The sequence below is a fragment of the Euleptes europaea genome, chromosome 2 (assembly GCF_029931775.1).
Source record: "Euleptes europaea isolate rEulEur1 chromosome 2, rEulEur1.hap1, whole genome shotgun sequence".
Lineage (NCBI taxonomy): Eukaryota > Metazoa > Chordata > Lepidosauria > Squamata > Sphaerodactylidae > Euleptes > Euleptes europaea.
This window is the reverse complement of record NC_079313.1, coordinates 82,639,836-82,653,836: the sequence shown is the minus strand read 5'-3', so window position 1 is coordinate 82,653,836 and position 14,001 is coordinate 82,639,836. Positions and strand designations below refer to the sequence as shown.

General features: G+C 44.4%; 1 protein-coding gene across 1 annotated transcript in view; it reads right to left on the bottom strand.

Annotated features, from left to right (window-relative positions):
- MICAL1 (microtubule associated monooxygenase, calponin and LIM domain containing 1) overlaps positions 1-8,876 on the bottom strand; it is a 28,337-nt gene extending 19,461 nt beyond the window's left edge. Inside the window, exons 1-7 of the mRNA XM_056844147.1 lie at positions 8,601-8,876; positions 7,632-7,839; positions 5,845-5,961; positions 4,899-5,000; positions 1,995-2,150; positions 1,585-1,685; positions 287-544 (exon numbers count right to left, since the gene is read on the bottom strand). Of these exons, the coding sequence (XP_056700125.1) occupies positions 287-544; positions 1,585-1,685; positions 1,995-2,150; positions 4,899-5,000; positions 5,845-5,961; positions 7,632-7,839; positions 8,601-8,864 (1,206 nt within the window). The 5' untranslated portion in view covers positions 8,865-8,876. The remainder of the gene's footprint in view (positions 1-286; positions 545-1,584; positions 1,686-1,994; positions 2,151-4,898; positions 5,001-5,844; positions 5,962-7,631; positions 7,840-8,600) is intronic.
- Positions 8,877-14,001: the final 5,125 nt, after the last annotated feature.

Below are 14,001 nucleotides of genomic sequence, written 5' to 3'. Positions count from 1 at the left end.
AATGCTCTTCCACATAAAACACAAACACACAAAAAACTATTTGTTGGAAGCTAGCACAGGGAGAAACAGGGCAGCCAACTGCCAAGAACTTTTCATTCCTTACTTTTCAGTAAGGAACCACCCATTCTCAAAGTAATGCAGTCCCAGGAGAGCTGCACCATGTGGTTTTTCTGAACTCGTAAACCAGCCCTTCTGGAAAGAGAAGTGAATGTAAATTCCAAGCAACGACAGTAGAGATGCGCCCCTACCACGATGAATGTTCTGGTCTCGTTAAAGGGTCACTTACCTCCACCAGGCAGTCCCCCACCAGCCCAATGAGCAGGTTGGTGCCATTGCAGTCACGCACTAGTGCCGCATTGTCTGAGCGGCTCATGCAGGTGAAGTCAAACATGTCAACATCTGGCTGGCTGTGATGGTTCAGTGCAAACTGCAAGTTGGGCATCTGGTAATTGGTAGAAAAGTTGGCAGCTTCCTTGGCATATGCTAGAAGAGCTTCCTGGTTCACATTCTCTGGAGACAGCAGGCTCTCTATGTCCAGCTTGTCCTAAAGATAGCAACATCCCTTCCATTATATTGTAATCTTCTTGAGCTACATTTTTTACATTTGCTGGGTTTAAATAGGAGAAATAAAAGGGCCGCACTAATCACCATCAGCCTTGGCCTCATTTTTAATCTCCTGCAGAGTTTAACTATAACCCTCCTTGTCATCGTAACGTTTTTGTGGGTGGAAACATTAGAAACCCCCATTAACAAGAATAGTTTTGCATGTCAAGTTATCCTAAAGCTCCCTTGGAAGCACATCCTGCTGCTCCGTGCCACCATTAATGCTTTCTCTTCAAAGTTTCCTATTCCAAGTATTGTCCACAGACTGACTCTATTTAGTGACTATTTAGGGAGCAAGCCTCACGACCATGTGTAACCTTGCCCACTAACTAATGAACTTTGTTTTCCATCACAACCAGGACCATAGGAATTATAGCTATTATCCAAATTGACAGCCCAAGAGCATTTGTTAGGACCTATTTATACAATCAGCAGAATCAAGCGGTAAAGCTCTTCCTGGATTGTACCACCTCAGGCTGTAGGGAAAGATGTTCTATTATTTGACCCCTCCACCATGACAAACTACTCTCTGTATATGTCAAAGAGAAGTTCAGACTAGCCTCCTTCTTGACATTCTGGGATTTGGGGATGTGTGCTGAAGGGCAGTTCTCTTCACTGGAGTGGATTGAAATCTGATCCTCCACTCCAGCTCCACCTCTTGAGCTAGTACTATTCTGTTCCTCGACACTACAGCTTTTTGTGTAGATTTTGAATTCATGTGGATTCTTTGCATGTGTGAAGTGAAATGCACACTGCATATCATGTCTACCAGTGAGATGCAAGCACAAATCACCAACAAGCCTGCAGTGGGCTACGTGGATTTCCTTAGATAGCTAGAAGGATCAAATAAAATCCACAAAGTGGTTGCATCAATTGACTCTACTTGTCTTTCACTTCAAAAGCATGAGAATTCAGATGATGGTTTTTAATCTCTTTTTCTTCCCATACAGTCCTTGTTAGGGTCTGTAGTTCCTTACGTACGTTTAAGATGACTCCTTTCTTCAGCAGGCTCTGCTTCTTAGCTGTCATGACGAAGTAGTGAGTGTCATCTTTATAATAGACAATGTTTTCCAAATCAATACCTAGTATTGTTCAAAGACAAAAATAAAGCCATGGTTATGTATGCAGGCACTTAAAAACACCCATATCCAGAAGATAACTGAAATTTTATGCCAAGAAAACCTGAGCTGTATATAATACCCTGAATAAACCAGTTTGCACAACTGGCCCTACTTTTCTTAAAAGTCATCAAAGTGATAAGGGATCCCCAGAGATAGGACCAACCACCCTCTCCCTCTGACTGGGCCTCCCTGCTTTTTTACATTCCACGGCGTGGAATGACAGACAAGGCAGGGCACTGCTAATTGCAGAGGGGGACATCAGGCCCTGACCTGTTTTGTTATAGAGGTTTTGGAAGAACTGCTGGTTGTAGATGCGAGCCACTCCACTGATCTCAGCCACCTCCACCTCAGCCCTGCTGTGATGATTAACGAAGTTGGTAGTGATGCCAATGGCCAGTTTCCCACGGGTCTCCTTCCGCTTAAAACCTTGGGATAAACACAGAGAGACCTTCCCCATTAGCTCAGCAACTCAGTGGAGGGATGGAGGGTAGGGATGAGAGCAGACAGACAAGAACCATATGGAGGATATATCCCCAATGGGGGGCAGTTCCCTCATCTACAATGTGGGTCCTCTGGGAAGTGACCAAACCTGATTGTCGCTGTAACTTCAGAGACTCATCTCCATGCCCCCCCCCCCAGTTCAGATACCTACTGAATCTTCCAAGGGGTAGATGTCAGTTACCACATCTCAAAGGAAGATGGAATGTTGAATATGAAATTTTGGAAGGGATAGGGAGAGAGAAAGCTAAGGAAATAATCATCCTTTCTTCTTATGGTATAACTCCAACAAACTGCAGGGGGCTAGCAGTAGCATCAAAGGATCACAACATGAATTATATCTCATGTTTGGGGAACAGTAAAATTGGGGGCAGGATTGGAAAAATCGAAGGTGAGGGACAGGGAACTGCTGCAGTCACAGAGGGGTCTTCTTCACGGTGGATTTTGCTTCGGTTTCGAATCGGAGCAAACAATAAACTGATTTAAATAGCTTTTTCATGGCAGCGCAGATTCTCCCCCCATCCCGAGGCATTTTCAATTTTTCACGGGAGAAACAGCACACTTCTCTGTGCTGCTTACGTCTGCTGCCGCTCATGACTCACCGCTCCAAATCTGCCTAATCCCGCCCACTCTTCCCATGATCCTGTGTGTGTGTGTGTGTTGGGGGGGGCATCCTGAGAGCGGCAGATCCAAACCAAAACCCCCATCACCCTTCTGAAGAGGGGCAGCCAGTCTGCTTTGGGTCTCCCTCCAGCCAGTGCGATCCTATGTGTGTGTGTGTTGGGGGCGTATCCTGAGAGCGGCAGATCCAAGCCAAAAACCCCATCACCCTTCTGAAGAGGGGCAGCCAGTCTGCTTTGGGTCTCCCTCCAGCCAGTGCGATCCTATGTGTGTGTGTGTTGGGGGCGTATCCTGAGAGCGGCAGATCCAAGCCAAAAACCCCATCACCCTTCTGAAGAGGGGCAGCCAGTCTGCTTTGGGTCTCCCTCCAGCCAGTGCGATCCTATGTGTGTGTGTGTTGGGGGCGTATCCTGAGAGCGGCAGATCCAAGCCAAAAACCCGATCACCCTTCTGAAGAGGGGCAGCCAGTCTGCTTTGGGTCTCCCTCCTGCCGGTGCGATCCTGTGTGTGTGTGTGTTTGGGGGGGGCATCCTGAGAGCAGGAAATCCAAGCCAAAACTCCCATCACCCTTCTGAAGAGGGGCAGCCAGTCTGCTCTGGGTCTCCCTCCAGCCAGTGCGATCCTGTGTGTGTGTGTGTGTGTGTTGGGGGGGGGCATCCTGAGAGCGGCAGATCCAAGCCAAAACCCCCATCACCCTTCTGAAGAGGGGCAGACAGTCTGCTTTGGGTCTCCCTCCTGCCGGTGCGATGCCCCAGCCAATCACCGTTCTTGGGGGAGGAGAAAGGAGACGTCCCGGGGAGCGAAGCAAACATTTTTTCATGGGCATCCGAGAAAGAAAACGCTCTTCTACTGGAAAGTACGGCTCAGAAGTGGTTTGGATTGCCTCTCTTTTAGCCCGGCTTATTTTGCTCAGTGGGGGAAAACACGGATCTGCAGTGAATAACCAAAATTTGCCTCCGACGCAAGTCAGCATCGAAACAGCAGCAAATCTCCGTGAAGAATACCCCAGAGAGTCCAGCTCTGGGGGCAGGCCCTGGAAAATGATGTAATAGCTGCCAGCTTCCTGGTTGCAAACGGTCTGCAAAGCTTTCCCCTTGTTTTTCATCTCCTCTCCTGCCCCAAGGCTAGATGCCTTTCAGATGTTTTATGACCCAAGTTACTAAGATCCATGGCTGGGCTCATATACATAGTTGGCGTTGCTGTAGACTGTAAGTGAGAGGGTTAGCTAAAGTCAGGCCAGGAAGCTGCTCTTGTCCACGTACACCCCTCGGAATTAATTGGACCACCTTAATTCAATTAACTGGGAGAGCCAGAGGAAAGACACTGACAAGCAAATCTCCAGTCCTCTGCGTCAACATAATGGTCTATCTCCAGTCCCTCAATCATGAAATAATAATTGTTTAATTTATGCATTGATTTTCTATTTGCAAAACTCAAAGGGATGTGTAATTTTTAAAATGTTTATTCATTAAAAAACAGGCATTTTCAGTTTTTCTCTTCATTCATTCATCTATTAGATTCCAAATAATGCTGCAATTTCCCCAAACCAGAAGTAACAGGAAGCTTTGTTTCTCTGAAATCTGAAAGACACTCATGACTGCAAAAGCTGAGGTTTCAGAAGGATGTCTCCAATCGCGTGAATCTGCATTAACGCAAGACCATTTCCTCTGGTGAATAGTTCTGGTTAGGTTCCAAAAACCCCAGACTGTTACATCTACATGGAGCTGTCCTGGCTAGCTAGTAGCTTCCCATCTGCTTTGGCTGCCAGAAGTACTCTGTCCAGGAGGAGGGGACCATCTGCCCCACATAACAGAGCCAGAACCACAGCTTCCTTCTCTCAGCAGGAGCACTCACGTCTTCAAGGCCAAGATTAAGAACAAGAGTGACTGTAGCTCTGACAAGATGCTGGTAAGAAACTTGGAGCATTCTTATGTTGCGCTGAAAAAGAACATTCTCCAAACTCTGCCTCATCGCCCTGCTAAGAAAGCTCTCCCACAGACTCTGAGCACCACAGAAGGAGCACACCTTTTCTGTGGGCCTTAAATGACTGCTCACCTTCTGGCACAAACCTGCCTCCGCCTGCGGAGATTAGGACATCAAATTCATACTGGCTCAGGGGAGAGGAGCAGGGATGCAGCAGAGCCCTCCAGCCACCAACTACAAGAATAAAGAGTGAGGGAGAGTAATCAGTTTCCTTGCTAACTGCCAATCCTATCCTACCTCCCTTGGGACATGCCTGTTTAGGCAGCAAGGGCAACTCTGAGTTGCTAGAGTTTCTTCGCTGGAAAGCATGCAGCAGCCCCTCAGTGCCCTGATGTGAAATCCAAAACTGACATTCAGCTGTGCATTTTCCTTGCAATGAGGGAGGCATCAGTCATGAATGAAAACAGGAAATGAATGAAAAGATAGCGTGACAAACCCACATTACATGAGTAATTATGTGAGAACAGCAACTTTGGTGGTGGTGTGGTATGTGTGTGTGGAGGGGTGAAGCCCTCTTTTCTTTCTAGTTATGCTTTGATGGCAATGTAAACAAAAACTGAAGATTTGGGGGGAAATGGATATGAAACTCTTCCAAGAAATGTTGGTTTTACAATCCCCCTGAATTACCTACTCAAAGGGAGTTTTACAAACAGCTTTTGAGTTTATTTTGCATCAACATATTAACTTCAGGGCAGGTCTAATTTTAGGGATTGCTTCTGAGTCCAAAAGATAGTCTTTTTAGCTATAAGTGTTACAAGGCATATTAATTCTCTGCACTTTAGACTCAACAGCAGTAAAATACGCTACCTCCCAAGGCACCAGGTTACTCTTTTAGTTAGGGAAATAACTCCACTCCTAGCAAGGAGAAAAGAATCCCTGAAGATCAGTGGCTGTCTGTGCTTTTTGAAGAAAAACTTAATCACACCTCACAGGTGGACACACAGGTAGGGAATGAGGGACCTGGATACAATACATAGTATTTGAAGATTCAGGGGACCTGGTCTCTTGACCTCCTCACCCTGTCCATCTGACTTCGCTGCCGGTGGAATGAGCCCCTTAAACTGCACATTGTTATGGATCTGCACACCCAAGATTAAGGCTATTTTCAGCAAGATCAGCTGCAGTTGGCGGATACCTGCAGAAAGAAAGAGAGGAAAACAGAGCTGGTCTACTCGATATCATCAGTGACCATCTTAAAGTTTTCTTCAGAGTCCAACACCACCCCACCAGCTAACTGAGCCAGCCCTTTTGCATTTTGGAAAGAAGTCTGAGTTCTGATCTCCTTGCCAAATTCCTGGTGTTGGAAGCACAGAATTCTTACTTATTTATTAGCTGCCTTTCTTCCTTGTGGAACGCAAGACAGCTTACAGCATAGATAAAACACATAAAATAAAATACATTAAAGCATAAAAAACAAGATTCAAAATCACAATTTAGGACTGAATTTGATTAAGTTTATTAGCAGTCCTGAATTGTCATTTGAAAGGGTACCTGTGGTGGAGATGAGATGGAGAGGGAGCGGGAGGGAGAGGGAGAGAGAGAGAAAGAAGACTCTGAGGCAACTGCCCACTGGACTGAAGAATGTCCAGTCCCTCACTCTGGCCTATGGATTATTTAAAATCCAGCCCTCCACAATCATGTAAAAGTGGGGACACAATATTTGATTAAAGCTATGTGTTCCCTAAAGGTCTCTTATTTGGGAACCAGCTAGACCAAGGCTGTAATTATTAATGGTGCAAGCAGAAGTCACTTTTTCCGAGACATTTGGCTAGACAGACAAGACTGGAGCACATTACTTTTGCAGGACAGTACTCAGCTAAAACCCAACCCCTTTCTGACTATATATTACTCTTCCTACACACTTGACACTCAGAGACACTGTCCTTCAGTGTTAATCCTCTGAAGATGCCTGCCACAGTTGCTGGCGAAACGTCAGAAAAGAAAATTCCAAGACCACGGTTACACAGCCTGGATAACCTACAAGAACCAAAAGACTGGAGCCTTTTCCACATACTCTTTTTCTCGTCTGGAAGTTCCTGTTTCTTCTGTGTTTTTTAAAGTTCCACACATGTTTTACTCCCTCTAGTGGTTGATTCGATATAGCAGAAGATTAAATAGAGTTTATTTCCCTGCTGATTGCAGCAGCAACTTTTTTACTCTTGATAAAATCGGGTGTGATATCTAATGGCCCACTAGAGGGAGCAAAACACGCATGGAACTTTTAAAAAACACAGAGGAAACAGAAACTGGGAGGCGAAGAAAAAGAGAATGCAGAAAAGCCCTCAGATGGAGATGAGCGACTAAGGTTTATTTAACAGAAAATAACATATTTAACAGAGTAAGGCTCATACGTGGAAATGTTTCAGTATATAAAGTGAGCTGCTTCTCAACTTCACCTCCATGGGTTACAAGTTTTCCCCAATGACAGTAACTACTTTACAGCAGAGCCTCAAGTAAAGTAGATAAAGCCTGATAGAAATTTGATTCCCCTTTCTTCAGACAAGTTACCTCAGCTGACTCAAGGTGTTCTTTTACCACACTGAGCTCCTGTCCACAGAACCTATACAAGTAAATTAGGAGTGCAGTTAAATGTTCTGTTGAAGAGCAGCTGGCCCTTGAAACATACTGATAGTTTTTGCTGACCTCTTAACAAACCTTTTTTGCATTTGGTCAAATACTCCTCTACCAACCTGTCTCCGTCACCACCATCACCGTTACTTGATTCCCTAACAGTAGCATTTCCATGGTGCTGCAAACAAATTCAGGTCTGCCCCCATGTTAACCAGCCTTTCCTGTTGTACTCACTGATGTGATCCAAGGAGCCTGTGCAGAAGTGGCCATAGAATTTCTTGGCCCCCAGCGCCCGCAAGTCATGGATGGTGAAAGGCCAGAGGTGCAGCACATTGTTCCGGGAAAAGGCGTCTCTCTTCTCTATGACCACCACATGGGCTCCAAGGAAGGCCAACTCGATGGCTGAGCGGAGACCACAGGGGCCTGCCCCAATTATCAGGCACTGAAAGAAGTTGGCACAGAGTGATCAGTTTTTCCCCCCAGCAGTGCCACAAAGCAGACATTGGTGCTGGCAGACAATGAACAAATAACACTGGAACTAGCTTGTCAGGTTTTAGTAGGTCTGAGTGGTATTAATCCAAACAGCAGCCATAGTATGGCTTTCCAGGGACAAGGGGAGGCCCAGGAGCCTCACTACAGTTGAATAATATTCCCCTTTGTGGGAACAGGGAAGTTTTAAGAAATGAGTTTTGCATAACAATGGGCTTTGCGGGACCACATTTGTGTGCGCCAAACTTGCTCGGTTAGCACTCAGTTGTTGTATTTATTCATCTACTTCATTTATACCCCATCTTTCTCCCCAATGGTGACCCAAAGGGGCTTACATAACTCTCTCCTCCATTTTATCTTCACAACAACCCTGAGAGGTATGTTTGTCAGAGATTTTGTGACTGCCCCGCCGTCACTCACCTAGTTTCCATGGCAGAATGAGGACTCAGACCTAGGTCTCCTACATCATAGTCCAGCATTATAGTCCAACATAGTTACATCTGCTCCACAAGCTGAGCATTTTTCCCAGCAACAATGAATCGTGTGGTGTGATGTTCTAGGAGCATGCAATATCCCTGAACCAGACGTTTGCCCTTAGGAGAGGGCATCTGATTCCCATGCAGCAACTGCTCATGAGGTGCCACAATTCCCAGCGCTTTATGCGGTGACCCATCCCAAGGGCTGTAGCCCAGCAGCCATTGTCTGCCTCCTTACCTTGGTGTTGGCACACGCCTTTCCCTGATCATAGTCTCTGTGACCGGCTTTTTTGTCCAGCTTGACCCACAGGGCTTTGGCATTCCAATAGTTGAGGCAAGACTTGAGCTTGTGGTAGAACTGGAGCCGGCCTGTATGCTTCAGGCCCAGATGTTTGCACAGAGCCTCAAAGCTGCTCATCACCTCTCTGCTCTGCTTGGCACGGAGAAAAGTTTCGAACAGGGAATGAGCCAGATTGCTCTGCTCTCCATCCTGCTGATTCATCCTCCTGGTAACTCAGGGTCAAGAAAGGAGCCTGGGAAAGAAAGGAGGGAGTCATGGATGAGCCCTCAACACCTCCTGCATCTCAGGGCGATCAGGAGCTTGGAGCTGCCAGACAGCAAGATGGAGCCCTTCGCCTCCAGTTGTGGCTGGCCAGCCCCTGGAGACAGAAAGAAATGTGAGAGCAGTCACTGTTTTGTTCGCCATTATACACAGGCCCCTTCAGGATAACAGCTGCACTCAAGATTTGCACAGCCCTAGGTATAAGAGTGACTCTTAAAGTAGGAGATAGCCCTTCACAGAGATACAGACAGTTTTGCCAAGGGTGGTCTAAACTGCTCCCCAACTCCTCTGAGATGATCTACATGATCAAAGAAAAAAACACACAGAAAGACCATGTGATACAGACTATACCATTTCAGAATAAAATAGGGATTGTATGTTGACTCACTCCTCCCATCTTAAAAAACCCTCCCTGCATGCTAAAAAAAAAAAATAATCAGTGGAAACCTCTTCCTGTGACTCCCCCCCCCAAAAAAAATCTAATGGGAGGTTTTTTTATTTACAAGGTGGAGTATTTAAATATGCAATTTTTGCATCACTTTGAATAACAGAAGAACCTTTAACATGCACTTACTGAATGTGAAGCACAGGATGGACTGTCTTGATTAAGCCATGAGGCAGAATGCCAAACTACACTTTCCCAATAATGCAAGATATTGTGCATGTTGACCTGAGTGTTAGCACTCAAGTGAGTTATTATTTTTTTTCCTTCAAGATATTTGCATAAGTGTACTCGCTTGCAAGGAACCTTTAAAATGGGTTGTCTGCTTTAGGGACCATACTGCTTCCTTTTTCATTTGTGTGTAAGTGTATTACCCTGGCAAAATGCCAACCTTGTTCATGTGGCTCAAAAAGGACTATCTTTGACTTAGCAAAGGGTACTAAGATAATGTTTCAGAAACTCTGGGATGAAGCTGTTGACCAGTCAAACATTAGCTTCAAATAATCATTTTATTCAGGTCAGCCACCAGGGGGAAATATCAGCCCACCATCTTATCATTGCAGAGAAGCTCTGGAAAGCTTCAATGCTCCTTTGCACAGATCAGCACCTGAGATTTCAGTTCTTCTGGACTGGCGTGGGTGTATGCGCAATTAGCGCTGTCAAGCTGCAGCCAACATCTGGCAACCCCAGCGAGAGGTTTTCAAGGCAAGTGAGAAGCAGAGGTGGTTTGTCATTGCCTTCATCTACAGGGGTAGAGGATTTCCTTGGAAATCTCCCTTCCAAGTACCGACCCTGCTTAGCTTCCGAGATCTGACAAGATCTGGCTATACCATGCTACCTTCCCTCCCCAGGGAGCTGGTTACCTGCTTCCTTTTGCCAGGGCTCCTATAATGGTTGGAAACAAATGAAATGGGATTTCTGATATTCTATGCTTGTCTATTCCTGCCACTAAGCTTACAGAGCCAGTGTGGTATAATGGTGGGTGTAAAAAAGAGGAAGAGTCCAGTAGCACCTTAAAGACTAACAAAATTTCTGGCAGGGTATGAGCTTTCGTGAGCCATAGCTCACTTCTTCAGAAAGCTCATACCCTGCCCGAAATGTTGTTAGTCCTTAAGGTGCTACTGGACTCTTGCTCTTTTCTACTGCCATTGACTGACTAACATGGCTACCCATTGTGATCTATCTCAATGGTTGGTGTGTCAGACTAAGATCTGAGACACTCAAGTTCAAATCCTCCCTTTGCTGTGCTGGGTCACCTTGGGACAATCACACACTCTCAACCTAACCTACCTCACAGGGTTGTTGTGAGGATAAAATGGAGGAGAGGAGAGCGATGTAAGTCGCTTTCGTTCCCCAGTGGGGGAAAGGCAGAGTATAAATGAAGTAAATAAGGACTGATTCTATTCAGATGCAGTCAGGCACTGATGCACTGATAAGAGAAGCAACTTCTCTACCAATAAAAACTGAAGAGCAGAACGTTCAGATCCAAAACAATAAAACAAAAGCTTCAAAAGGTACAACTTTGGTCCACAGCTAATAATGTCTGTAACATTTTTATGTGGATCTTGTGAGTGTTCAAAGTACTTCTTACACTCACAGTGGTCCTTAAAACAGCCCAGCAAGGCAGCTCTACAGTTATTTCCATATTGCAGATGGAGGGGAGAAACTGAGACAGTGCCTTTTCTAAGATCATCTAGTGTGTTTGTGACAGAAATCCTGTTCAGATGTTCAAAAGCATGTTGAGGGAAGAGACTGTACCCATTAACCCCACTCCATGTATGCAGGCAAACATCCGCAGAAAGCCCTATAAATATACAGGCGTCATATGGCTGATCGGTTCAAAGCCTACATTTATACATTTGTATGTACACATGATGTCCAGGGCCAGCAGGCACAATCTTGATCTCTGCCATATGTAGAATATGTGTTTTTGAAGCATGAATTGACCTAGTGGCAATATCTGAACAGGTTACTTCCTGGTTTACAGCTCAGCAACTTGATTTACCCTGTGCTTTTGAGCACAAACAAAACCAGCAGAGTTATTAGAAGCCCCAGAAGGTCAAGCGCTTGGGGGGGGGGGGGAATCAGGTAGCAAAAGGAACAAATACCTATCTTGATTAAGTAATTAGTCTCAGTGCTGAACCAAATGTCACCACAGGAAATCAGGCAGTGATCTCCCCACTATATTTTTAATAGATACATTCTCAAATGGCAGGTAATTGGATTGAGGAAGAAGTACAAGGGATGATGGTGTGTAACTTTTTCCTCCCCAAACTAATTCACTTCCCCCAGCCCAGACAAAAGCCAGGCATGATAATGTTAGCATTCTGGGCAAGAAAGCCAGCTAGAGTCAGTGATGAACAATTTCCTCTATGCGGTGGATGCCTGAAGCCATGTAAAGCACATCAAAGAAACATCATTACCAGAAACTGCAACATGAGCCAGCTCATCCTTCCTGTATGTGAAAGGTAGGAAAGTCTCTCTGCCGCTAAACAACTTCTTTACCACATGCCTGCAGAGTTTCAGCTAGAAATAGCTATGGCCCCAGAGGGTATCATAAGGGGGATATTTATGTCCTGAGGTGCATATCAGCTTTGCAAAGATATTCTAGCAAACAGAAGGAGTATAACCTCTAGGTGCAAAAAGAAAATCCTGGCACCGTTAGACTCTTTTAGAGATCAAGTGGGGAAGAAGCATGAAACTGACGCGGGGTGGGGGTGGGGTGGGGTTAGTACAGAGAGTTGCAGAAGTCACTATGTTACTCAGGAAACAAAGGAAGCAGCTTTAAAATGTTGGATGTCAACATGTCTCTTTTCCACTCATTTGAGCTGTTCAGTCCAGATGTATCACCTGAAGCTAAGTACATTAACTCTCCTCTGAATTTAAACAAGTTGCATTATAACAGAATATGTAAACTGAGGGTAGTTACAAATCTACAGACTATCCTGTTGAAATTCAAGCTTTTGTTGCACATTTAATGCTTAAGCTTCTTTCCTGTTTGCTGAAGTCATTCACATTCCTGCCTCCTTTTGTTAAAGTCTAATGGAAGGCTGCTGACTAGGACTATTGAATTTCATAATTAATATTGATTAGTAAAGTGAACGGACACCTCAATCTTGTGTAATCTCAAACCTTCTGTAGATCAGCCGTCTAGCATGAAGTGGACAAAGATGGAGTTTGACAGCTTATCTGGACTCCAGACTTCTCTGGGTATATAAATGGCCTTTGGGAAAGTCTTATTTCCACTTTTGAAACTTGGCAGCTATGTTTCTAGCCCTTGCAATGATAGAAAACAGTGTGTGAGGTTGCTGGTCTCCTTTGGAGGAAGAAACAAGGCTGGTAACTTTTTCTAATGCCATTTAACACTGATCTCATACTAATCCAATGACCAAAGACGGCATTATATAAATTATTTGTTTTATTGCCTTTCCAGTGTTACTATGCTAACATCCATTCTGCTTCCTTTCAGAAAAATAAACATTACTACAATCGCATCAAAACAGCCATGCTGGATCAGACTACTGGACTATCTAGCTCAGCGTCCTGTTTCACACCGTGTCTAAAAAGATGTCCATCCCCCGTTTTAGAACCAAGTAAACTAGGGGCCATAAGCCATGCATTGTTATATAAACTTCTGCCATGTCCCCTCTTAGTTGTCTTTTCTCTAAACTGGAAAGCCATGAGCTTCTTAGCCCTTCCTTGAAGAGAAGATGCTCCGACCTCTTGATTATTATGAAGTGGGTTGTGGCTTGGTGGTAGAGCACCTGCTTTGTCTGCAAACCCCCCCCCCCTCCCAGCATCTCAAAAGGAACTGCTGCTAGGTGATCTCTGCCTGAGATCTGGAAAGCGACTGCCAATCACAGCAGTACCAGGGAGAATGCCAGGAAAACCTAAAGTGAGCCCTGAGTCAATGTTTTCATAGATCTATACACCACAGCTCCAAGATCATTTTTCTGGTCAGTTTCATGAGACTTGGGAATTCAAGAGACTGCATCTTCCTCTCCCAGGGTGGAATGATTTGTCCTAAGAGAATAAATTACATTCTTCAGACAGCTTTTTCCTTATGGTGCCCTCTCTGGGGATTTCTGTATGAAAACAGTTAGGGCACTGGCTTTTTTCATTTGCTGCACAGGAAGCTGTGTAAAAAAGTTTTATCTTAGAGGGCATTTGATGTAGGGCAAATCAATTTGGCAGGTTTGGCTACATTTTTAATTTGTGCATGACTTTTGTTTTTCTAATGAACTGTTTCTAATGAACTGTCCTTGCAACTTTTTGTTGTTTGACATTTGCTTTGCCTAAGCCTAAGGCAATAAGTTGGGATACATATAGATATAGATATAGATATAGATATATAAATTTTTATGACAATACAATTCCATATAACCTTTTTTATCTGTGATAAAATATCTAGTCTTTTCTTTTGTAAAAAAAAGTATTTGATTGGCTCATTTTTAAGCTTTATTTTTATTGAATTAGATTTTTGCATAAAGAACCAAAGAAGATTAAGACAATATACATATGGGCTCAATATCTATAGGTTAAAAACATAAATATAAACAAATATAGGAAAAATATATATGACAATATTTCTTTTTTAAAAAACATGCCTTGGCCCAAATAGTAGCATCGCAAGTG